We start from the raw sequence: 23,585 nt of genomic DNA, 5'->3' as shown, positions 1-23,585 counted from the left end.
AGCCTGTCTGATGGACGTGTCGACTGAACCCGGACTTGGCTGATCGGTTGACCAAAATGTGACAGCGCGTGTCTAAACACGGTTAACAGCTCGTCGACAAAGAAAGCCCAACATGCGTCCAGTGTTGCTCTTCACCACAATCCCCAATAATGTCAAGTTGTTTTACTTACAATACTTTTTCTTCTGTCGCTGGTCTCATCGGTGGCGGCTGTCTTCTTCTTCTGAGGCTCTGGCCTTCCCTTCCGGTTAGCGATTTTTCCGGGAACGTCCCACTTTTAGTCAGCGGCTGTTTGACCAATTACAACAGCTGTCTGCACGAGACACCACTTTCTGCACTACAGGGCCTTTTAATCAGATTTCAAATGTTCAAATACAGCACCAAGTCATCAGTGTGTCATGAATACTTGATTTCAACTTAATCATTTACCTGATGAATGCTTTAGATACAACCTGAACACTGCAAACAGACTTCTAAAGCACCAGAGCTAAAATACTGTCAAGTTTAATTGGATTATTGGTGGAATGTAACAAAGTACGTTTATTACTGTACTTTACTACAATTTTAGCATTTCCGTATTATGCTACTTTGTATTATACTCCACTGCATTTATTTGCCAACATTAGTTACTTGTTGCTTTGCAGAATTAAATGATTAATACAAAGTATAAATCAACTCACCAAATATTACCACAAGTATATAAAGCAATTAAAATGAGCTGTTGTCGTTAGTGAGGCTGACCACAAGTGTATGACGCACTGGGGAGGGTGTGTTAGTGTGTTTGAGTGTTTTATTATGCCCTAAACATTATACAAGTTGGAATGAACTGTTAATCATTATTAATGTGCAAAAAGAAGTGGAAGTATCATAACTGTCACTCCCTAAGGAATGATGATGTCAAGGCTTGAATCATTAAACAGAACTGAATCTGATGTGACTGAGATATATTGCCCCCTCCGATAGATGATAACTTTACTCACTATGATGCTACTTACCATTGAAGGAGTACTATAACAATTATGCATGTAACAATCTGCATGACTTAAATGATTTAAAAAAAAATCAAAATCATGCTACCGATGAAACTATTTTAAAATTAAATTAATCACAATGTGGCACTGACCATAGTGGGACTGTGGTCTTGTGAGTTTTAAATAAAAATAAAGAAAACATATAATCAAAATAACCCCCTAGTGCAAATATACAATGCAAAATATTGTGATTTTTATCAACTGTACAGTTGTACTCCTTTCTGTTTGTTAGACCTTTATCTCAGTTTCAAGGTGAACAATCAGATGAGTATCACATGCTGTACCTGATGAAATGTCAGCCTTTTGTAACCACCTCTCACCACTGAGTGGCACTGCACACCCGTACAGTTGATCATAACAATGTAAGCTGAATAATATACTTGCTGTGATGACAGCAGTGAACATGTATGCAGAAAATCTCCCTTGTGCTGATGCTTTTCAGTGTACATGATAACTTGCTTTTGTAAATATCCAAATGATCCTGTGTTGGACAATAAATGATAAATGAGCTTCAAGTTTTTAGAATTGTTTGCTTTTTTTGTGGGTGTATACAATGGAGAAAAAACAATGTAAAACATACAGCATTTTTTCCAGGAATGTCGCCGCAGACACACCGTTTTTAATATACTGCAAATATGTAAAAATTGCAATACTGTCATCAGTGGGCCATAGGCTCTATTACCAATGTGTTACTCCCTTTAGCGATGGATTGTGTCTTAACAGACATTGATTTGAATGAAAATCTCTGAGATTTGCCATTTTGAAGGTACAATTAAGTCATCATTATCATACATTATTACACAGCGTTGTTGAATAGCCTACTCGACTCTGATTGGTAAGTAATGGAACGATATGGTCTGTTATTGGCAGACCGCTGCTATGGACGCAGCTCTGATGTCCGTGCACAGCAAAGGACTATTCTTTTAGCAGCAATAAAATCATATATGTTGTGTCAAATTATTAATTTCTGTAGTATCTGTGTGAAAAGCAGGCCAATATACAGTGAGCGTGTTATTTTGCCTGACCTGCTCAGCCTGTCGTGGTTTATTTCACAATAATGAGCGGCCCGCTGTGAGGTCGTCACTGTGGGCTTTGCATTCCCTCCACATCCAAGCGAGGTGATTGAACTTCTACAGTATTGCTGCTCGTATCCTGAGATTCAAGAATGTCTGTCCTCTCTTGATACAGTGAAGCTCTACAGTCTCTATCGGTCACCTGGCTCAGCAGCGAACATGCAAGGTCCTGTGTGTGGACAGGGCTGCATCCTACGGGGTCATTTTGCCTGGGGGCATTGGTAGAGCCCTGTTGGCTCTGGTTGTGTGCTATGCATGTTGAAGTGTGGACTGCTAAAGGGGTGAGGGGGCTGAAGGCAGTGTGATACTGCGGCTGGCCAGAGTAAGTGACGGCGGAATGGATGGGTGTCTGGGAGTTGGTCTGATTATGTGTGGGAGCAGAGTTGGTTTGAACACTCAGAGATGGATGAGTGTAGACAGAATTCACTGGGGAACAGAGAGGGTGAGAGTTGCTCATTGTGGGAATAGATGCATTGTACGGCACATGTGGGTCCTGACAAATCACTGGGATGCTGCTGAAGGCAGAGCTGAGGCCCAGGAGGGATGCACCTCCCCGGGCATGCGAGTGGGTCATGTAGGGAGAGTTTGGAGTTGTTCTCGAGGTTTGGAAGGGGCCACACTGGCTCTGTAACCTATGGGCCGCGGCCCCTTCTCGCTCAGAGCAGCACAGGTGTAAACAGGATGACGCAGGGCTTGAAGAGTGCAGCAAGGTGGGACCTCTGCCCTGGGTGGGCATCCCACTGCAGCCCCACACATTTCTGGCAGGGTGGCTAATTGTTTCATGATGGAGGTGCAGACCCGTGGCGATATTTAAAGGGACATGGGGCTGCCAGGTGCTGGAAGATGTCACACTAGGACTGGGAACCATCTGTATGCCACAGGAGTACGAGGAGACTGGAGGGGTATGGAGCATGGCCATATGAGACTGTAGGAAATGCATTATGTCGTGGAGCTCTTTGGCCAGGTTGGATACTTCTTGGTTCAAGTTGCTCACCTGAGACGAAAACAAAATCAAAGTGGCTGTCGAACATATCAAACATTTTATGTAACTCCTAAATGACAAAAGAACAGTGAGGAAAATGATTATAGCAGTTAAAACTTCTAACAGTATATCTAACACTATTTTGAAAACCAAAAATAAATGCATTGATATCATTTTCATTTTCATATTAATGCGTTGGGTCTAATATTATACCATACCTCTTTGTTCAGTTTGCTGATGTTCTGTCTCACTTCCTCTGTCTCCAGAAGCAGGTTCGCACTCATCTGGAACCGATCTGAAAAAGCGATGAAAAAACAGAGCTATACAATACTGCTGATCTGAGATTACCCTCTATACGCACAGTATAATAAATGTCATGTTATAACCCCAAAAAGTAGGATTATAGTTATTGCTTGAATATAGACAAATTTGTCAAAAAGTGTAAAAATCTGACATTTCCCCTCATGTATTCGATCATACAGAATGTAGATTTAAGGATTTGTTCCTGAAGTGTTTTTAATTAATATTGTTGCTGCCCCAATCCCATATGTTTCATGTTTAATCCACTGTGCAGCCCGGGAGACTTTACCTGTTACATTAGACTTTGTCTCACTCTGCTCTACATTAAATTGAAATGTGTGACCATTGTCCTCAATTCCATCCACGACCCTAGCAGAAACACAAATCAGGGTTACGTAATTTTGAATAGATGCAAACTGATTACTGAGTCCTGTTTGGGTAAAGCAGGATGAACTGGTTACCTGGGGCTAAGGTCCAATGGACTAACACAAGACAAGGATGGCATGAGCAGATTGGCAGGCCGATGGTTCAAGTCTGGGTCACTGATAAGACTGGGCAAAGGAGAATGTGAGAGCTCCTGATTGGCGAATGGCTGAGGAGTGGGGCTGTGGCCTCTGCCGCCCTGAACGGGTGACCGACAGATGCGGAGTGCGTTGATGTGGCGGAGCTCCTCTCCTAACAGGGTGCTGAGGCAGGGCTGATGAACAGGGCTGCCTATTCCTTGTAACAGAGGCACTCTCCTCTGCTGAGAGTGTCTCATGTCTTCTCCACGTTCGGCCTCTTCATCTGCCTCAACAATATAGGGTAGTTTATGGTCCATAGAAGTACGACCCTGAGGAGACGATGGATGGAAAGTTAGACGTTTTCTCTGATTTGTGGTAATGAATTGAATTGAAATATTTTGTTTGTTTGCTTTAACGATATACCCATCATATCAGATTATTGTTACACTAGGTATTAGATATTGTTGTCATTTCTATTTTTTGTCAGCATGCAAGGTTACGTTTCTGTCTTTTAGAGGCAAATAATACATTGCTCTCACACAAACTTGAATTGACAAATGTAGCAAAGCCTTCTTTGCTTCTTATTCATTTAAAAGTGTTGTCTTATTGATTCTTACAGTGTCATGCAGGCTTATTTTAGGCTCCTCGTGCAGAATCCTTTAGTTAACTTGTACACTTAATGTTAAATTTGAATCTCTTGATTACCTAATTGGTCTTGTTTATGTAGTCCATAGGCTGTTTCCATTACTGTACTGAGCAGCATCATAACCATCTTTATCTCAGCTATATAAATTCAGGAAGTTAGTGTGCCATTTTTGCCACATTTACCACAACAGTTTGACGTTTTCAGTAAAGCACATTCATTCCGTATGATGTAAACGCAGATTGTGTATCTGTAACTGATTGCCAGATGCATCAAGCAGATGACGGCTGAAGTAATTACCTCAGTGAGGCACACATACCTGAGGCAGCCTGCAAGACCATGGAAACTTTGTTACTCCCTAGAGATATTCAAGTCAAAATTAACAAGGTATTACACACACATTCTATATTAGGTGGCAAAGTATGTATGTTGTTGTTAATGAGCAGGAGCAAAGAAATGAAACACTGTGTTTTCCACTGTTTAAATGTGAGAGCAAATGCCTTACGTCAGATTCACTGCCCTCTCTCAGGTTGTAGGTGAGGTTGTGATGGATGTCAGAGCTGAACCGGCTGCCGTACTCGGGGTACAGCCCGAGGACCTCCCTCAAAGCCTTAACACTGATGTACTGCAAGTCACAGTAGGTCAGCGCCTTCACATCTGCATTGGTCTTGATCACCTGGTCATGTTCCGGGAGATCAGCCCCAATAAGGTCACCTTTGCCTGTAGGGATCGTCAATTGAAACAATCTGAAAGGTGCAGAATGAGTAAGAGAGGAAATGTTTAACACTTGATGCACACTGACCCAGGATGGCCAGGACCATGCCATCTTTCAGAACCTCCAGGGAGCCAGAGCAGACAAAATAGTCGGCTTGTAGTGCATCTCCGTGGCGTATAAGGTATTCCCCAGGTGCACAGAAAGAGGTCTTGATGTGCAGGGAGAGGGAGCGCAGACACCCTCTGCTGGCTCGCTCGAACACAGGCAGCTGCAGGATGTCTTTGTTCAGGTGCATTGCGATGTCAGCTCGCAGTTCATCTGGGAAGTCATGCAGCAGCTAAGAAAGAGGACAGGAATGTTTTTGATCACCACTGGAATGCATCTACTACATTTCTTCAGGACTTACAAAATACTCCCACCTCTCTAAGTGATCACTGCGTCTTTTTATTGATGCGTTTTCCTACAATGCAAGCTTTTACACAAACTTTCATGAAAAGGATGAAAATCAACACTTCAGAAACTCGTAAAAGCCACAAACTGCGTAGTGTCTGTTAAATTTTTTTATTTCATTTGGTTGTGTTTTTGAACAATGTAAGGCTCTGTATTATGTAGCTCTGTTGGGGAAAACCTTTAACACTGAATCAAATGACTTCATTAAATGTGTTACTAGTTGACTCAAACACTAACTTCTTGTCTACACTGGCCGCTATAGCGAAAGCAACACGTCAGAACGATAACATCTACCGCCGGGGCACGACGATGGTAAAGGGCCCACGAGGGGTGGGGGAATCAAATTCAAAGGGGGAGAAAAAACAAACAGGTTTGACTTTGTGTTGGTTGGATGAGGCAATAGCTGAGTTGTGATGGTGCTTGGGGGAGGGGAGTAGGGCCTTGAAAAAGTCGTACCTTCGGGGCCCATGGAACTTTAACGCGGCATTGACGACAGCAGCAGCTATAGAGTCCTTATCACTGGATCTGTTCAAGTATTCTGCCAGACGTGTTTAGACACCACTTATAGCCTGTTACACTATCTTTGTGGTTTAAATTGGAAAATATATACTTTAAGCCTAAAACTACTGAAAACATGAATGGAAGACATATGTTGTAGACAGGGTGCAGGAATGAACACCCATCTCTGCAGCTTTATGCAGACTTAAGCCACTTTCAGCTCATAGTTTTAGTGGTTCAATCTGCACATCAACCGTATGATTGACTCTCGAGGCCAGCTGAACACACATATATTAAGAGGTTGTCAGGACCAAACCAGAGCTACTGTAAAAGGCATGTGACTACAGTGGGATACTCATGTTGCTCTAATTCAGGAGTCTGTCTCTGCCCCTGTGGTCAAAAATCACTTGGTGCAGCTCCAAAAGGGACTTTCCTAAAATACTTCTATTTTGAATTTAACATATTCACCTCGAGGTACTTGAAACTGGATAAATGAGGATTTGAATGCTTCTGCTAAATGCTGGAGCAAAAAAAAGAAAAAAGGCACAGATTGTGGTTAATAAGGTTGATATACTCACATGAAGTGCCAAGCAAACAGACACAAAGTGTTAAAGCCAGCATGTTCTCAAAAATCAGTGGCTCTGTCTGTTACCTTTGACAGTGAATTAATTATGTACAGATGGTGGCTGTGAGGGTGTTAATGAGTATTCTCTCTATTTCAACTCCTACTCCTATAATTACAGGGAACTTCTTCTCGATCGGTTCTGGCATCGTTACTGAAGTTCTATTTGCAACAAAGCGTCGTCTACTTAAGGAAATGGAATGAGACACCAGAGAATTTGAGGTGACCCACAATTTAAGGATGACGTTTCCGAATCTAGAATCTAGTACAAAATGTAATTTTTCTTCATGGAAAAGACATTTCTGCAGCTCACATAATGTTCAGTTTACTCACTTTAAAGCTACTACAAGGAATTCTTATTTTGTGTTGATTTTGGCGGTCCCTGTGGACAAAAGCAGTAGTTGAGGTAGCGACAAGGAAGACGGTTCTGGGTCTGTCTGAGCTGAGGGAATATCTGGTGAACTTGCATGATTTTGACTGATTTCACCCGAATCCAACACAGTGGCACCGATGACAAGCATTAAAAATGACTATAGAAAAAGCCAATCCTCTCGCTGATGGTCTCGTTTACTCATGTACATCATACAGATGCATCAGTATAGTATGAGACTCATAAAAGTTCCTCACAGTAACTTTAACAGAAAAAATTCTTATGAGGGGCTTAAATGTTTGAAGAGATTACAGGCACATGGTGGCTTCCTTGTGATTCTTCACCCACCTCATTGGCGTTGATGCCATTGTTAACAGACCAAGTGGCCTGAAAGTACTCCAACATCCTCTGCTTCAGCAGCTGAGGAAGCCGATGCACACGGATGAAGTCCTTGAGATCCTTCATTCGGGTGTGGTAGAGAGAGCGCCGTGAGTACATGCGCTGGATGATGGCTGTCACGTTGCCGAAGACCACAGCGTGCATCAGGGCTGGAGGTGGGAGAGGGATGCGACTATGATTATGATATTCTCACGGCATTTATTCATAATTCCAGGGAATTTTGCTGTGATCACAAGTAAACTCACCACCCATGAGCATAATGCAGATGGAGAAGATTTTCTCGGCATCAGTATTGGCACACACGTTGCCAAAACCGACACTGGTGAGGCTACTGAGGGTGAAGTAGAGAGAGGCGATGTAGGCGCTAGGGATGGGGGGGCCACCCATGGTGCGGTTGATGTATGGGGTCTCCAGACGCTTTCCCAGCTCTTGAAGCCAGCCTGGTGGAAGAGGTCAGAAGTTGGTTGCGTAAGATCAATGTGGGGGGTCATAGGCGACTTATCTGCTTCGATGGATGACCATTTCTCCTCTGGTAGGTAATAAAATGGGTGATGTAATAAAATGATATAACGTATTACTGGTGATATAATGGAATTAGTCTGTGACCTAAACTTCCTCCGTGCTGAGAGGAGACAAGCTAGAGGTTGAAATGATGCTTAGCCCTTCGGGCATTCAAGCATGACTAGAGATGTGCAGACCTGGCCCTTTGGTCTCAGCAAAGCTTAGTGAGCAAGGAAAAACATTATACTCTTGATTCAGTGGTGTTGAAGGTGTCAAACACACACAATGTGCTCACCTATTTCCCAGGTAACGGGGTTACTGCTTTCTATCTCCTTGCGTCCGATGACGTACCAGACACAAGCCATCCAGTGAGCCAGCAGAGCAAACACAGACATGAGCAGGGTCAGGACCACAGCGCTGTACTGGGAGTAGCGATCCAGTTTCTGTAACAGGCGCAACAGACGCAGCAGACGAACCGTCTTCAACAAGTGCACCAGCGAGGTCTGAGTGAAGAGAGAGAGAGCAAAACATGCAAGCTGGATCATTTTGTGTCTCATTTTTGTATCCATCATTTTGTATTGCATATTTGTAAGTATAACCTGTGACCTATCCTCTTTTCACTTCTAACCTTCATTCAGTGCTTTTGTCAAGCACGTGCTCTGAATTTAATGTTACAGTGAGCAGGAAAGTTGTATATCCAGGGTTAATTTCAACAAAACCAAGGCTGTATTTAGAATCAAGGCAAGTTAGACATTAGACAGAAAGGCAATAAGAAAAGATATGAAAGAAACACAAAGACGACATAAAAATGCACACATCAATAGAATTGTATAAAGATTTGAACAAAATAAAATAGAAGATTAATGCAGTGGCAAACAGAAAAGTTTAAAGTCTGATAGAGAGATGTCTTTGTGAGTCAGCTGAGGCCTGCAGCAAAGTAAGACTAATGCATGAGAAGCGCTAGTGTTTATCTGCAGGATAAAACGGAGGCGAGCAGACAAACGACAAAGCTCAGTGAGTTGGTTGAGTGTAGAGGGATAATCATCTCCAGTCCAATGCTGTGAGGGAACAACACTGCTAAAACATTGGTGGCTATGGTCCTGAATAAAGTATAAAACCTTGGGGCATACTGTACTTTGAGATATGTAATCTCACCACAGTGATGTTGAAAGCATAGAGAAGATCAAAGGGCAGCGCTGCGATCAGATCCACAAAGAACCAAGTGGTGCAGTAATGGAGGTAGATGGAGCGGGCGTCATACACCACCTGACCCGACTGACTCACATAGGTGGTACGGAAATTCAGGATGATATCTGGCAAGGAGAGAAGCAAAGGAAATGCTTCACAAAACAGAAATAAAACATTAAAAGAACGTTTCGTGATTGCATTATACATTTAGATCTCAGATTGGCAGTTTGGGAGTTCACTTGGACTATAGCTAAAGTACACACAAAAATAATTAAAGTTGATTAATTAATAGTAAATACTTTAGAATTAATTAAAAAAAAATTATGATTATAAAACACATTAAATTGCATGTTGAAATGGACATTAGCTGTATTTCCTAGCACACATATAATGTCACATATCCCTGGCAGTTTATTTAGCTTTTCACTACACTGAAAAGACTCCTCCTTCGTTCACTGCAATACGATTGTATAGAGAATGCAGAACCTCACTGACGAAATTACTTTCACTAAAAGGAAAGAACAGCACGTGATACCAGGTGAGCTAATTTTGTCTCCAGACAAACTTGTTGAGAGATTGGAAGTCACAGGGCCTCATGACAGATGTGCTATCACACTTCGTTTGGAGGGAAAGTAGAACGAAGTGAGAGAAATCTAATTATGATTTGTAACCTGGGGCAACAGAGACAGGATCCGTAGTCGTACGTGTTAGCCATCGCCAGGGAAACCACTGCAGCGGCACTGATAAATATAGTTGTTCTTAATTGAACATTGTTGTCTCTTCATGATTCTGCTCAGGATGCCTCAACAGAAAGGTCGGCTGGTGTGCAGCATGCAATCAGTGCAGGAGATGTTATTTAAAATGCTAGTGGTACAAGCTACTAATTACAGACTAAAAATAGACTTTGCCTCGTATCTGGAAAAAGACTTGACCAACATGACTGCAAACAAACGATAACAAAAACATTTGAATCAAATAAATATACATCATACCAAGTATGAAGAGCATCTCCACCACTATGTCACTACCTATGGTGCTGCGGCTGACAAATGAGTGATAGTCGCCGCCCTGATCGTGACTAACAAAGCAGATGTCATAAGGCACAGCGACAGCAACGTAGAAGGTGGCCAGTAGAATCAGCCAGTCCCACAAGGCCTTGGAGATGCTGTAGTGCAGCAGGATGAAACGTGACTTCTTCACAGCTGCCACCTTGTACTCGGGTAGAGACGGTTTCTGAAACACACTCTGAAAGACAGGTGGCATATAAATCAATTTAAAAATCTTGCATTATATTTGCGTCCACCTTTAACCCTGATGTGCAATGAGTTCTTTGGATAAAAGAAACCAAACTTGGAAATATCTAAAAACACAAATAATGATATGCATTTTCTTCAGTGCCTACTTAGGTAGCGCTAGCATTAGTTAGCTCTGCATGAAACACTAGAGTGTACACCTGCCTATCATCATCTGTCTTCATCATCATCTTCATAACATGTTGAATACATTTTGAATAGACCTGAATAAACTATGTATTCCCTATGGGCTTGCTGATTGGACGGCAGTGCTTGTATTCTAAGGAAAATAGCCAAGCATCAGTCATAATGAACAATGAAATATTGAGACTCATACTGTATTCATATCATGTGTTTAATGATCTTAGTGATCAGGGGTTTGCGCTCACATCGGTCAGTTTTCTCTTGCCCCTCTTGGTGAACTGGTTGGTAAGGTGGTGCAGAATAGTCCTCCCCCTCTCTCGAGCTTGGGAAAAGTGTGAATGATTGGTTTTCCTGCTCTGGTGAGCAGCCTCTGACGTACCTGTGAGCAAAATCCAGACACTCACAGCATTAATGTAAATGCCATGTTGAAATTAGTTTTAAATTGTATAAATGAAGGTGAAGATGAAATTAAAAATGGGAGGGTTAAAAGCTATAAGCCAGGCCTCACCATCTGCTTGGCTGAAGAGATGGCTTTTCCCATATGATTCACTGACGTCTTTGAAGGACAAGAGGAAGAGCACCACCTCACCTTTCTCATTCTTAATTGGCACAATATCAAGGAGGCACCAAAATGTATTTCCTGAGGATATTAAAAAAAGGTTATTACACTGAGATTAAACCAGCAATACCGCAAGACCGCTTTTCTCTAGAACATTATGACTTCAATTTATATTAACACTGGAATAACAATGTTTTTTTTCAATTGTAGCTAACCTCATCTCACCTTCCCTTAAAAATATTTGTTCTCACAAGAAAGGCCAGGAAAATGGGTTAAATTCAGGACGTTATGACCAATGTACAAATACGCTTTAGGTCAGGTTTGAAAACAATATTGAAACGTGTGTGTTTCAGAGTGCATGGCCATCTCAGCTTCTCAACAAGTGCATATGATCCTCACCATGTTTCCTGTAGAAGCAGACTTCTCCCTGGTACTCCTGCTGGCCCTCCAGAGCCTTGTGTACCTGTTGGATAACACTCTCATTGGTCTCGGCTCCATGGAGGAAGCTGCATGTACAGGTTTTCTGCATCACTTCAGTCCGTACAAAGCCGGTCAGCTCACAAAACCCATCGGAGCAGTACACAATGGGGTAGCCATGGCGACCCTGAGCATTTCCCAGCAGGAAGTTACTATCTGCAAAAGAAATAAGAGGTGAAGCTACTGTGTAGCCTTGAGAAATGAATAAAAAAAAGACTGATTGAACAACAGGCAATATGTTGTGCTTTTCTAACTGCACAGCGGTGACACACAAAGCTGCAGCTCTGCAAGAGAGCGTTCTGAAGGAGTAACGATCAGACATGGTGACCAGGTTCTCTTCTTGCTCCTCACTTCCTCTACATACTTCTCTCCAGATTTGTTATATTTGTTGTTGCACCAGCAAAAAACAACAAGTCATCCTGTCTGCCTTCAGCCCAGAGCGCTGATATAGTCTAGTGTATATCAGAGAGGGCTTTGAAGTAAGCTAGTGGTGTGTATTTAGTCTACATATGCAGGGCTCCAGCTGGATCCAAGGGGGGCTAGTGCCTCAGTGAGGCTTTGGCCCTTAATTAGCATGCAGAGCATGTTTTCATCCAGCCACTGGTTGTGCAATGTATTTTACAAACACACATACACACACACACAGACAGTCTTTTATTAAAAGATCCATCCATCCCATCCATTGTCGCGGTGGCAGCAGGTGAAGCGAGGTATAGTAGGCTACAGATGAGGCCGGATGAGATAGATGAGCTAATCTCTGCAGCGTGTTCTGGGTAATACCCCCGGGGTCTCCTGCCAGTTGGACGTGACCCGAAAACCTCTAAATGAAGGCGCCCATAGCAGCGTCCTGATCAGATGCTTGAAACATTACATTACATTACATTACAGTCATTTAGCAGACGCTTTTATCCAAAGCGACTTACAATAAGTGCATTCAACATTGGTAATCAAAAGAACTACTAGTCACCAGAAGTCATAAGTACATTTCCTTTTCCAAACATCCCCAACTGGCTTCTATTAACGTGAGAACACGAGAGCAGCGCGAGTAGACAAGACACTGAGATACTTGAACTCCTTTACGTGGGGAAACAATTCACTCCCAAACTGTTTTAGTGAGTGGGTTCAACTTCATGATCACTTTGGAGGATGCAGTTTGTGCTGCTCTTGAGTTGTATTGGTTGTTTTAATAAATTTGTCTTTTTATATCAATGAGAGTCGGCTAAATAATAGGAATGCTTCTAAGTTATAATGCAATACTGTTCAAGAGCATTGCATTATAACTACATTAGATCCTCCAAAATGGCCATAAAGGTTGAATCAACACCTCTCTAAAACCGTTAAAACAGAAACTGAACATTAGAACTTTCAGCTATGATTTAATGCAGGACTGTTTCAGCTATGTGAACTTAATAAATGTGCAGTTGCCAGGCAACCAGCCAAGACTCCAGGAAGTTTTGTACAGATCATTTTTTGTACAGATGAAACAAGCAATGTAAAAAGTATTAATGGGCCTCTTATTGTGGAAATTAAAAAGAATCACACATACACACAGGACATGTTTTTCTTTCTAACTCTGCTGAGAAGCATATTTTTGCTTCAAAAATTTAATATTCAGCTATTACACAACAGTATCTAAAAGATGCTTTTATGCCTGAGAAATAATGGTTGAGAAGACAGTCTATGGTTCGGATAGATACTTGAAAATGAAAGCCTCGTCTGAAAGAAAATATTGTTGCTAACTGCTACATTGAAGAGTAATTTAGGGTAGGGAGTGTAGGTGGTGAAGCTTAAGAAAATGATAATGAAACTGCACAAATCACTGAAGTTAGTCTGCAAGATGCTGTATGTCGAATAAAACACAGAATAGTTTCTTCACATTAATCCATTAGGAGGGCTGTGAATAGGTGGATAGAAAGAACAGAATTCAGTAGCTCAAGCATGATGCTGTAGTTAATGTACTATAAGAACTATAAATGTGCACAAACACCAAATTGATTTACAAGTTTTCTGTCCATGGACACCATACAAAAGATGGCTTTTTTGAAGAACGTTGTATGAGTAATCTCCTACTTGAAAAGCTATCATCTGCTAAAAAAAATAATTTAGAGTTTGGGAATAAAGTAGCCTCGCTAATTTAAATCCACTCTTTAGAAACTACAGAATGATTTGTAAGAATAAATTATATGAGGTTATGCACTCAAAAGTTTATTGTGAGGAAAAAACAAAAGCAAAATCTTGCAACCATTCATTGACTAATGCATGTCTGCTTCCACTCGTCTGCATATAACCTCGAATATCCCTTCAGTATTTAGACAGATGGACCGAGTCCACTGAATGATGTTTTCTTTCATTTATTTGTTCAGTCGCTCTCTGAATGCAAGCTGATTCAAATCCAAACATCTTTGTTGGACTATGCTGCAAAACACTTTAATTATGATATAGCTGCAAAGATAACAGTGAACACCTGTAAGCCACCACTGCCAGTTTTAATGAGAGTGATGCTTTGTGTTATTTCTAGAGCGACTAAACAAACACCGATAATACCAAGTGCAGCTGTAGATTCACCTTATACATTTTATACTATTTTTAAAACCAAAAAGAATTGAGGAGGTGTTAAGTATTTGTTCCAGAGGAAAAGACATGCATTTAGTGATGCGTGGACATTCTGATAAGCTGTTTATCTCACAAGAAACAAAGAAAAAAATTAAGATCTTTTCCACGCTAGTGTTGCCATAGCAACTTGTGTTGAGAAAAATAAAACATATGGCAATGCTGCAATTTGCATCTTCAGGGTTACCAAGACACCGTGCCCTCCGAAACACAGATGGAGCCAATAAAGGATCTGAAGCGTTGGCCTCGTTCTGATTCACACTCAACACATTTAATGGATAATTGCTGAAGTGCTTATACAACATGAAAGAGTGAGGATTTACCAAGATATCAAATTAATATAAAACTGAAGCCTTTTGAGCAGATTTCTTTCAATTGCCTCATCATCAATAGATTTTTGCCTCAACTGTAATCTTCATGAGTAAAATGTCTTGATCAGATTTCTTACCGCCAATTGTCAGGTCCCATCTCTCCACTTTTCCTCTCTTCCCTCCCCTCATCTCGTTTCTATGGCTTCAGGTTATTTAAGAGAACAGTACGGCTCACACTGACAACCATCAACGCCTGACTGGAAAAATAATTGTTTATCTGTGAAACTTACTCACTGATTTCTTTATTGTCAGTAAATGTTTAAGCTTAGAAAATCAGTTGTAGTTCAATGTTGTAAATCCTTATAATACCAAATAAAAATAAAAAATGTCATTGCTACATCTCCAATTCCACTTGGCATTTATCTACTACATTTGCTTCTTCACAGTTAAAGTGTAGTCACTCAAACTCAATGAGTCTTACTGCTAATTATCCAGGACGGCACTTATGGGGAGGAGAAAGATGTAAGTTCAACACCTACTGCAGGCAATTAGCAGAAGAGACCATCGAGAAGGAGAAGGATAAAACAAAGAAGAAAAGCTACATCTTTATGGCTGGTACTGTACTGTTATATCACTGAAAACATTTAAGATCCAGTGATACTCTTAAGAAAATGTTAAGATGCATCATAAGTGTTTTCCTAAACCATCACTTGAAATTGCTGACATATTTGGAGGTGAATTAACTAAACCAATGATTTAAGTATTTAAGTTGACTGAGCAAGACCGATGATATTCAATTTGGCTCTTGGCGGTTGCAGAATTCCTTTTAATTAATTTCCCTGCAAATACCAGGGTCATGTGAATACCACCTGAATTCCCCTGAGCCCAGCCTCAATTCACATTCACACTGCGAATATTTGTGTAATTTCTCCTGCATAGAGATATATGAATTGAAATAGTTGTCCCCTTGTCTCCAAAAAGATGCCATCATGCAGAAAGACTTTTATTTTAACCGAGACAGATTCAAGGCAGTTTTTTGGATTAAATAGTGCTCTGCCCCAAAGCCATCTTTTGTCAGTTGGCCCTTTCACCTCCCACTCTGCTACATGGTCAATCCGCCCCCGTCTGCACATCTGATACAGAGGTATTGTCGCAGCAAGGATTAAGAAAATGTCTGCAGCGCTACGGTGCGTGTGCGCAAGTCTATGTATGTGTGCGTGTGTGTCATGCAGAAAGCAAGGGCGAGACAATGTGAAGAAGGAATGGAAGATTTTTTGAGTGGGTGACAGCAATGGTGTCATCACACTGAATTTGTTATATTGTAAAGGACATGAATAGTCTGACCCCTACACAGTCTGTCACACCTTTCATGGTGTTCTGGAAAGAGCTGAGAAGGGCCTGCTGATAACTAACAGAGTAGGACTGGGAGTGCAGAACAGGAACACACATAATACAACAAAACAGGGGTCAAAATGAATGAACAGTAGGTGAACATCATTACTGTCGAAGCATGAAAATAAACAACCACTGTCTATTTGTTAAGCTCTGCACTTCAAAGTTATGAAGAGCAAAGCACTGTATAAAACAAGGAGCTTGGTTTTTCCAATTAGGAAACTAAGATTGCTGTCTGAGTGGCAACACAAGAGCAGAACCGATTTGCAGGTGTGTTAGGTGAATTTACATGGTCTTGAAACTCCTGTCATGTCAGGTTTTTGATGCACAATCTTGAATATTTTAAGGTTTTCACAACCGTAAAAACAAAAATAAGAAAAATTGATACGTTTTGTGAGTAAAGCTTTGCTTCGTCAGTTTAAAAAAAACGTGTGGTAGTGTTTAATATTTAATTAGGTTTTCAGTCATAGCACTTAGTTTCATTTTGTAATAATTGCTGTACATATCTATCAAGTATATTTTGATGTGCTTGCTGGCAGAATCACACAGCCTAATTATTAAATGAGTGACACAACAGATCTGGGTCTGACTGAGACATCTATTTTCAACAGTGTAAAGAAGCAAATTTTCACCAAAATATTAACACTTCCTTTATCTCATTTGCATTTACCTTCCTTTAGCTGTGCCTCTCCTGCTTCCCTAACACCATGCACCCTATGCACGGCACAAAAACACTAAAAGGATGTGCAAATTAAAAACCAAGATCAAGAGACACCATTGTATCTTGCCTCTGACATAGAGCCTTAAATATTTTAAAGTTTAATGTTGAAGAATAATATTTTTAAAACATAATAAAAACATGTGAAACCGTCTGAAAACATGGAGACATTACTAGGATATCATTTGTTTGGTAGATTCACATGATAAGCATTTAATAATACTGTTGAAGGATTCATTTAACATTTCTTTGTGTGTTTTGAAGAACACTCCTCACTGAATCATGTAACAATCCTAACAAGCAGCTCTGCGGCTCAACAAGTGGCTCTTCAGCTCCAATACATCATTCTATGGCACTGCCCGTCTCCATTTCCAGCCCTGGTTTACTGTCACCACTTACAGTCTCATAATTGGATCCCACTACCATCGGACGCATTTGTCGACAGCAGCGTTTTTCAGTGCCAGTCCCAAATCCTAAACTAGGTTACAAAAACGCCAAAGGCTAAACTCCTAAAAGCTTAACTGGTAGAGTTGGAGCGTCAAAACTGAGAGAAATCAATTTGCTGACATCACAATTTTAATTTGTGTGTGTTCATGTGTGTCTCTGGAGAAAAAAAAGTTTGAAACACACTGACTGCAGTACTGATGTGAATAGTGGTGATACAGTACGCCCAAAGAACCAGCACGGCTTGTCCAAAGATGTGCACAAAGGATGTTTGTCCCACAAATTGCATTTAAAATGCAAGCTTAAAAAATGCCCATTGGTACATGCACTGTAATTTAGTGACCTCGACAACTCATGAAGTCATTAATATTAACATTAGGTTTTGCAGGGACAACTGTAGAGTATTAGTGAGATATCTTTTACAAAATATACTTACGAGTGCCATCAAAGTGGTTTGCAATTGTTTCCAAGAAGGTGTTTTGTGGAGCAAGAAGGCCCTTCATCACAGGCATCTTGTTCTAGATCAGGAGAAGGCTGCAGACTCTCAGACAGCGGTTTCCAGTAGCTCGTCAACATTCCCCAAGGACGACCTGAAAGAAAACCACGGAGCCTCTCCTTGGGCTCGCTTCTGACTCTTCCACAATGCTCTGATGGAGTGCAAAATGTTTCTATTCTATGTTGTCAAGATGAAACTACTGACTTCTGCGGAAAAAGAGCTTGGAGGTGTTGTAGTTCTCTAAAGCTTCTCTCTCGGTCTTGATTCAGGAGCTTTGCAGGTTTCAGTTGTGCATCGCTCTGCTTTCAGCACCACTCCAATATCACGGCACAGCCTCAGCTTCTCTTTAGTCAGTCTAACTCCACTCACTATGGTTCCTGCCATCGCCGAGTCCCCTATCTCTCTCTCTCTCTCTCTCTCTCTCTCTCTCTCTCTCTCTCTCTTTTTCTCTCTCCTCCGCCCTCTGTCTCTCATACAAAAGCCTGAACCATCCCCCTTTACATAAACACACACACACAGTGAATTTATTAGTTGTCTCGCTTGTCTTCTCTCTCTTTCTGTTGCAAAAAAACCTGTGTACTCCTACATGTCCTTATCACTCCCCAGAGAAGTTATTATCACTTACAAGATGCTGTTCTGTTCCCCGAGCTGCTTGCTTCAAATCATTAATCTGTTGTACAGGAGTGTATATATATTCTATGGACATGTGGGGATCAGAGGTCAGGTTGAATAAAGTGCAGCACTCGATGATGATTCACTGTCTGGCTCAATGACACAAACAATCCATCTGCTACCAAGCAGGATGTCTGTCAGCAGCGTGTTGCTTGTATCACCATATCTACATCACATTTTCTTCACTACCTATACTGTACACAAACAAACACCCCCACACACACAGTCGCTGTAACACACAGAGTATAAGCCCACAAGTACACACACACACACACACACACACACACACACACACACTGATGGCATTTCTAAATAACAACACGCACCGGTTCTTTGTACAGCATCCGTGCCAATCCTCCAGCTTTCATGCGGAGTGTAACGCTGTTCTGCACACTCACACATCCACAAAGACCTGACATTTGATTAATGCATAGGTTAATATAATCTCTACACTTAGCCATTAAATATTTTACCGATCCACACAACAGTCATTTCTGTCAGATTATTAAAACCAACATCAGCAGATTCAGCTTGAAGCAAGCTATATGCTGTAACATGTTGCTGAGCAGCAGTCCCCTTGAAATGTGTCCCTCATGTAGCCTATATGTGTCATAGCCAAAGAGTCACACTTAAGTAACTGGGCAAGAAATAACATCATCTCAGTTTGCATAGCGAACTCAGTTCAAGAACATTTCCTCAACAGCTTCTCAATCATTTTCTATAATGCTCCTAAGACAAAAAAGGTGAAGTAGAAATTTTAGCATCACAAAGCACCTTCCAGTGGCAGAGGCCAGTGGTACCGAGGAAGTCTCAACGAGGGGCAGGACTTTGGATCTCAGTGAAAAATCAAAAGGTAAAAAGAAACCTGATTACATCCAATATTTTCAAATTTAAAGGCAGATTTAAGAACATGGTGTCATTTCTTTTACCTGTGAAATGAATAGTAGTACAAACTTTTTATAGATTGGATGAAAAGTAAATAGATGAATAGTTTAATTTCGAGGGGGCGTTTAGTAAACAAGCTTATTGAGGAACACCTGGAGTACGAATATAGACATTTGTATAGCTTGTGCTTATGTTCTTGCATTAAAAAGTGCAGTGTTGAAGCCTGACAGCGAGTGTAAATGAGTACACACAATTGTGCTGATAGATTTGTGCCACAGAGTGCCACTCACAGATCAGGGCAAACAGAAGTGAACAATTTCACATTTATCTTTACAAATCATGCACTAGGCATCCTATTGGACAGTTTATCATCTGTATCACTACCCCTTTCACTTTTTATCTTATCAGCACCATCTTGTGTTCCACTTTATTCCCACAATGTACTGGGCTCCTGTGTACAAGCTTTACTCAATCAAAATAGAAATCTAGACTTGAGCCGAGATGCTGGGCTTTGATTCAGTGCGAGAGGTTAGACAAAAATGATTGGAGTGGATTGGGGGGAGTAACTATTTTGATGTCACACTTTATTATTTTTTTCCAGTAAATCTTACAATAATTCAATTTAATATGAATCTGTGGCAAGAATAAACACTCCCTGGTCTCCCAAAACACACTTTTGCCTTCAGCAAAAATATTATATTCTTTGCACACTCCCTAATGTTGTTTGAATAAATAAAATAATAATACAATCATATATATGTATACATATATATATATGTATATATATATACATACATATATATGTATACATATGTATATATATATATATATATATATACATCTATATATGTATATATATACATATATATGTGTATATGTATGAATATATATATATATATATATATAAATCTCGTGCCAGGCCGTACCCATATCCGCAGCAGGTCTCCAAGGTGAACAGCCTCTGGCATATTAGACATATATATATATATATATATATATATATATATATATATATATATATATATAATATCAGATTTTGACTACACAACATGATTCTTTTCTGGTTAATGCAAATTAATCATTACTGCATTTGATTTTTAGCTGACTGAATTGAAGCACTTGTTTTTTAAAGACATGTTGTCAGCTTTATATTTTTTATTACACCCGACAGCCTGCTTTCCATCTATGTCCAATATTACACATCTTCTTAATGTTATCTGATAGCCCAGTGCGCTTACAGCACATCACATTCAAAAAGTCACAGTTCAAAGAAAATCACAATTATTTTACATGAGCAAAAAATACACATTTGGTGTAATGACACTCCTCAAATAGGTGGGATTTTTCTACCTGGATTTTAAAGAGTCTATAGGCTACTTATACCGTGAGGTATTTAGCTTCAATCAGGTAGTGGCGTTGTGATGGTTGATCCTGACAGCCATCCAGTCCATGTACTGCTCTCCAACCCTCTCTGCAATCCTCTTCCCCATAGTCAGGATCCCTGCTGCCTGATTCCTGGAGCCGTGAAGGAGCTGGTTGAGTCGGCTCTGCAAGTTATGCTCATCTTCATTTCGTTTGCCCAAAGTGAGGATGCCAGCGGCGGCGTCTCCTGGGAGCGCTCCGCCAAAGTTTTTGCGACACAGAAACACAGAGAGGCGACAGGAGCGAGCTGATTGTCTGCAGCATTCAGGCACGCTGTGAGCATCACAGGCCAGTTGAGACAGCAGCAACATCAAAACCAGCACCAGGACTTTCTGCTGGGCAAAAGAGATTAGTTTACACCCAAATAAACTGTGCAGGCGTAAAAAGACACAGAAATAATTCTTTAAGAATTCTTCATCATTCCTTATAAATGAATGGATAGACAAACTTATATAATGAATATGAATCACTGAATCTCCATAAGGTGATGCTGACTTTTCTTTTATACAAATAAAACCTCTAGTCAAATATATATATAGAGTACTGTGCACAAATATTCATCTCTGCATAAAGGATATGAATCACTGAACCTGACCAATAATATCATACTGACATTTATTCCACATAGGCATGCTAAAACCTTCATCTAGTCCAGGGGTTGGCAACCTTTACCCAAAGAGCCATTTTGCCCTATTTTCCACCAAATAAAATTTGTCTGGAGCTGCTAAAGCTATTTGATATCACAGCTTATAAAGTTTTATATATAGTTATATTATAAATACAAAAAGTATAGTTTGTTGTATTTATGAAATTATAGAACAAGAATAAAGACAATTCTTGACATTTTATTGCTATTTTCAGTGACAGTATCACCTCAAACTCCAAGATAAGAGGCGTTCCCTTTGAAAGATTGTCCACTGTGCAAACAATAACATAAAAATAACCGTTATTTATTTAGATGTTATTTTTTGTCAAAGCCTGAGGGAACAGAGGGGCTGAAGAGTCACATGCGGCTCCGGAGCCGCCGGTTGTCGACCCCTGATCTAGTCAAAATGATAATGCAAAAATTAAATCATACCAACTAACATTATGTAGTTTTTTCTTGTTAAGTTCATATCACCGATACTGTACAACCCTATTAATTGTATAGGCATAGTCGTGCCTAAATAATTTGCCTAAATCCTAGAGAAATGTGTTTATCACAAAGAGGAACATGTAGCCTGGTCTCAATTCAGAAACCCTTGTCCTTAGACATGATACAAAGCATAAACAAGACAGGAAATACGAATGACAATGAAGTAGGTGAAATTATAACACTGAGGATGCCCTACAGTTCCCCGTTAATGCAAACCAAGTACTATGGTTTCACCATGTGAACTTGTAACTTCACAAGATACCAGTGACATGATGAAAATAAAATGCCTAATTTTAATTATTTGTAACAAATGCAAAAATAAAAACTAATACAACTAATTTATGAAAACATTTTTAAGTCAGCTGCTTGCGTCTAGGGGAGGATACGAAAACAAATGGCAAGTAGAAAGACCAAAAATAAATGAGAAACCAACCTTAGGTGACTTAAAAGACTTACATTTATGATGTCAAACATATTGCTCATAATCTCTATATAAAAATGAATAGGCTGTTTTACCCTGTTAGACGTGTCCATCCCAGCAGCTTTCTGGAAGTTGGTGAGGAACCACGGCATCTTCTGGCTTGTGTGAAGGGGAGTCATCTGATCTTCTGATCTCCCCCGGGGAAGAATAGTGTCTTTTATATTGTTTGGTGGTGCCCACACCGATGGACGTCATTTGTCCAACTACAAACAGGACACAATACCACTAATTCTGCTCTTTGCTCATTTGAAGGGTTGATGAAACGCTCGCTGCCATTAATTAGTCTCCTGTGGCAGATCATCTCCAAGGCACTACTCTGGACCTTTAATGAACTACAGGTATTTCTTTGTGGCCGCATGCCAAAGGTTTATGAAAACATACCATTGTGATGACAGGTGAGGGACGGAAGTCAATTAGCTAATGTGTCCTACGAGTTCAAGAATATAAATATGGAAAAGGCCCAGATGCCCTTTCTCAGTGCTAATGACAAGCTCAGTCAAAAGGCATATTATTATGCCTCATAATTAGGTTCTATGGGCTTTATTCTCTTGGACAAAAGGTGCCATACTCACACATCAAGAGCAGTTTTGGCTTGCTCCTTCACAGAGGTATTACTGGTGGGGTGAACAGTGTTGATGAATGTATGAGCCCACAGCTAAAAATAACATTGAGTAGAATTATTTCAATTGAGAAAGACAGTATCTCTGCTCCAAAATGATGCTCTATAGACCGAAGAACATTTCCACTGTCACAAGTAAACATAACAGGATAACAAAATCACTTGAAAGCAATTATTGACTTCCAGATTGTTTTCATCCTCACATCCTCATTTACTTAATGTCTGTTGCCATCTTATGGACAACAGGAAGCATTGCTTTAAATAGACAAACTCATTTGTGATGAAATAAATGGCTTCCTTCTTGTTTATTGATAAGAGAAGAATTTTAGATCAAGAGAATTAAGAGTGCATCATAGTGCATCAGCAGCGTTCAATAAAGCCTTCCAAAAGCGTTATTGATTGCTGTAGATTTACTGTGAAAGCTGCTTTCAAAATGCTCTAAAGCGCTACTGATGTCAGTTTGAACACTTACTCAAAGTCGTTCCCTGAAATAGTTTTCAGTAAAATATCAGTCCAGGCACCGATTGATACATCGCTGACATCCAGGTCAAATGACACAGAACAAGCATATTTACTATCATTCTAAATTACAAATACATTTTCATGTATCCCTATTTGAAAGTCATTAAAGAGAAATGAACAAGAGGAGACAGGA

General features: G+C 40.3%; 2 protein-coding genes across 2 annotated transcripts; both read right to left on the bottom strand.

Annotated features, from left to right (window-relative positions):
* Positions 1–1,693: 1,693 nt before the first annotated feature.
* Positions 1,694–18,047, bottom strand: kcnh4a (potassium voltage-gated channel, subfamily H (eag-related), member 4a). The gene is made up of 16 exons (XM_068718971.1): positions 17,657–18,047; positions 11,668–11,901; positions 11,218–11,349; positions 10,955–11,088; positions 10,266–10,518; positions 9,241–9,398; positions 8,381–8,588; positions 7,830–8,024; positions 7,534–7,733; positions 5,333–5,582; positions 5,036–5,250; positions 4,850–4,888; positions 3,846–4,216; positions 3,674–3,753; positions 3,303–3,379; positions 1,694–3,096 (listed from the first exon to the last, which is right to left on the bottom strand). Exons 1-16 carry the CDS (start codon positions 17,730–17,732, stop codon positions 2,110–2,112), a joined length of 3,609 nt encoding a protein of 1,202 aa, XP_068575072.1. The 5' UTR covers positions 17,733–18,047; the 3' UTR covers positions 1,694–2,109.
* Positions 18,048–20,363: 2,316 nt separating this feature from the next.
* On the bottom strand, positions 20,364–22,430 carry hcrt (hypocretin (orexin) neuropeptide precursor). The gene is made up of 2 exons (XM_068718728.1): positions 22,347–22,430; positions 20,364–21,027 (listed from the first exon to the last, which is right to left on the bottom strand). The coding sequence occupies exons 1-2, from the start codon at positions 22,428–22,430 to the stop codon at positions 20,677–20,679; spliced, it is 435 nt and encodes a 144-aa protein (XP_068574829.1). The 3' UTR covers positions 20,364–20,676.
* Between the last annotated feature and the right edge of the window lie 1,155 nt (positions 22,431–23,585).

The sequence above is a fragment of the Cebidichthys violaceus genome, unplaced genomic scaffold, assembly GCF_023349555.1.
Source record: "Cebidichthys violaceus isolate CVI_PGR_0920_01 unplaced genomic scaffold, fCebVio1.0.p SCAF_23, whole genome shotgun sequence".
NCBI classification, from domain to species: domain Eukaryota; kingdom Metazoa; phylum Chordata; class Actinopteri; order Perciformes; family Stichaeidae; genus Cebidichthys; species Cebidichthys violaceus.
The sequence above is the reverse complement of the archived record's forward strand: the minus strand, read 5'-3'. Positions and strand labels throughout refer to the sequence as shown.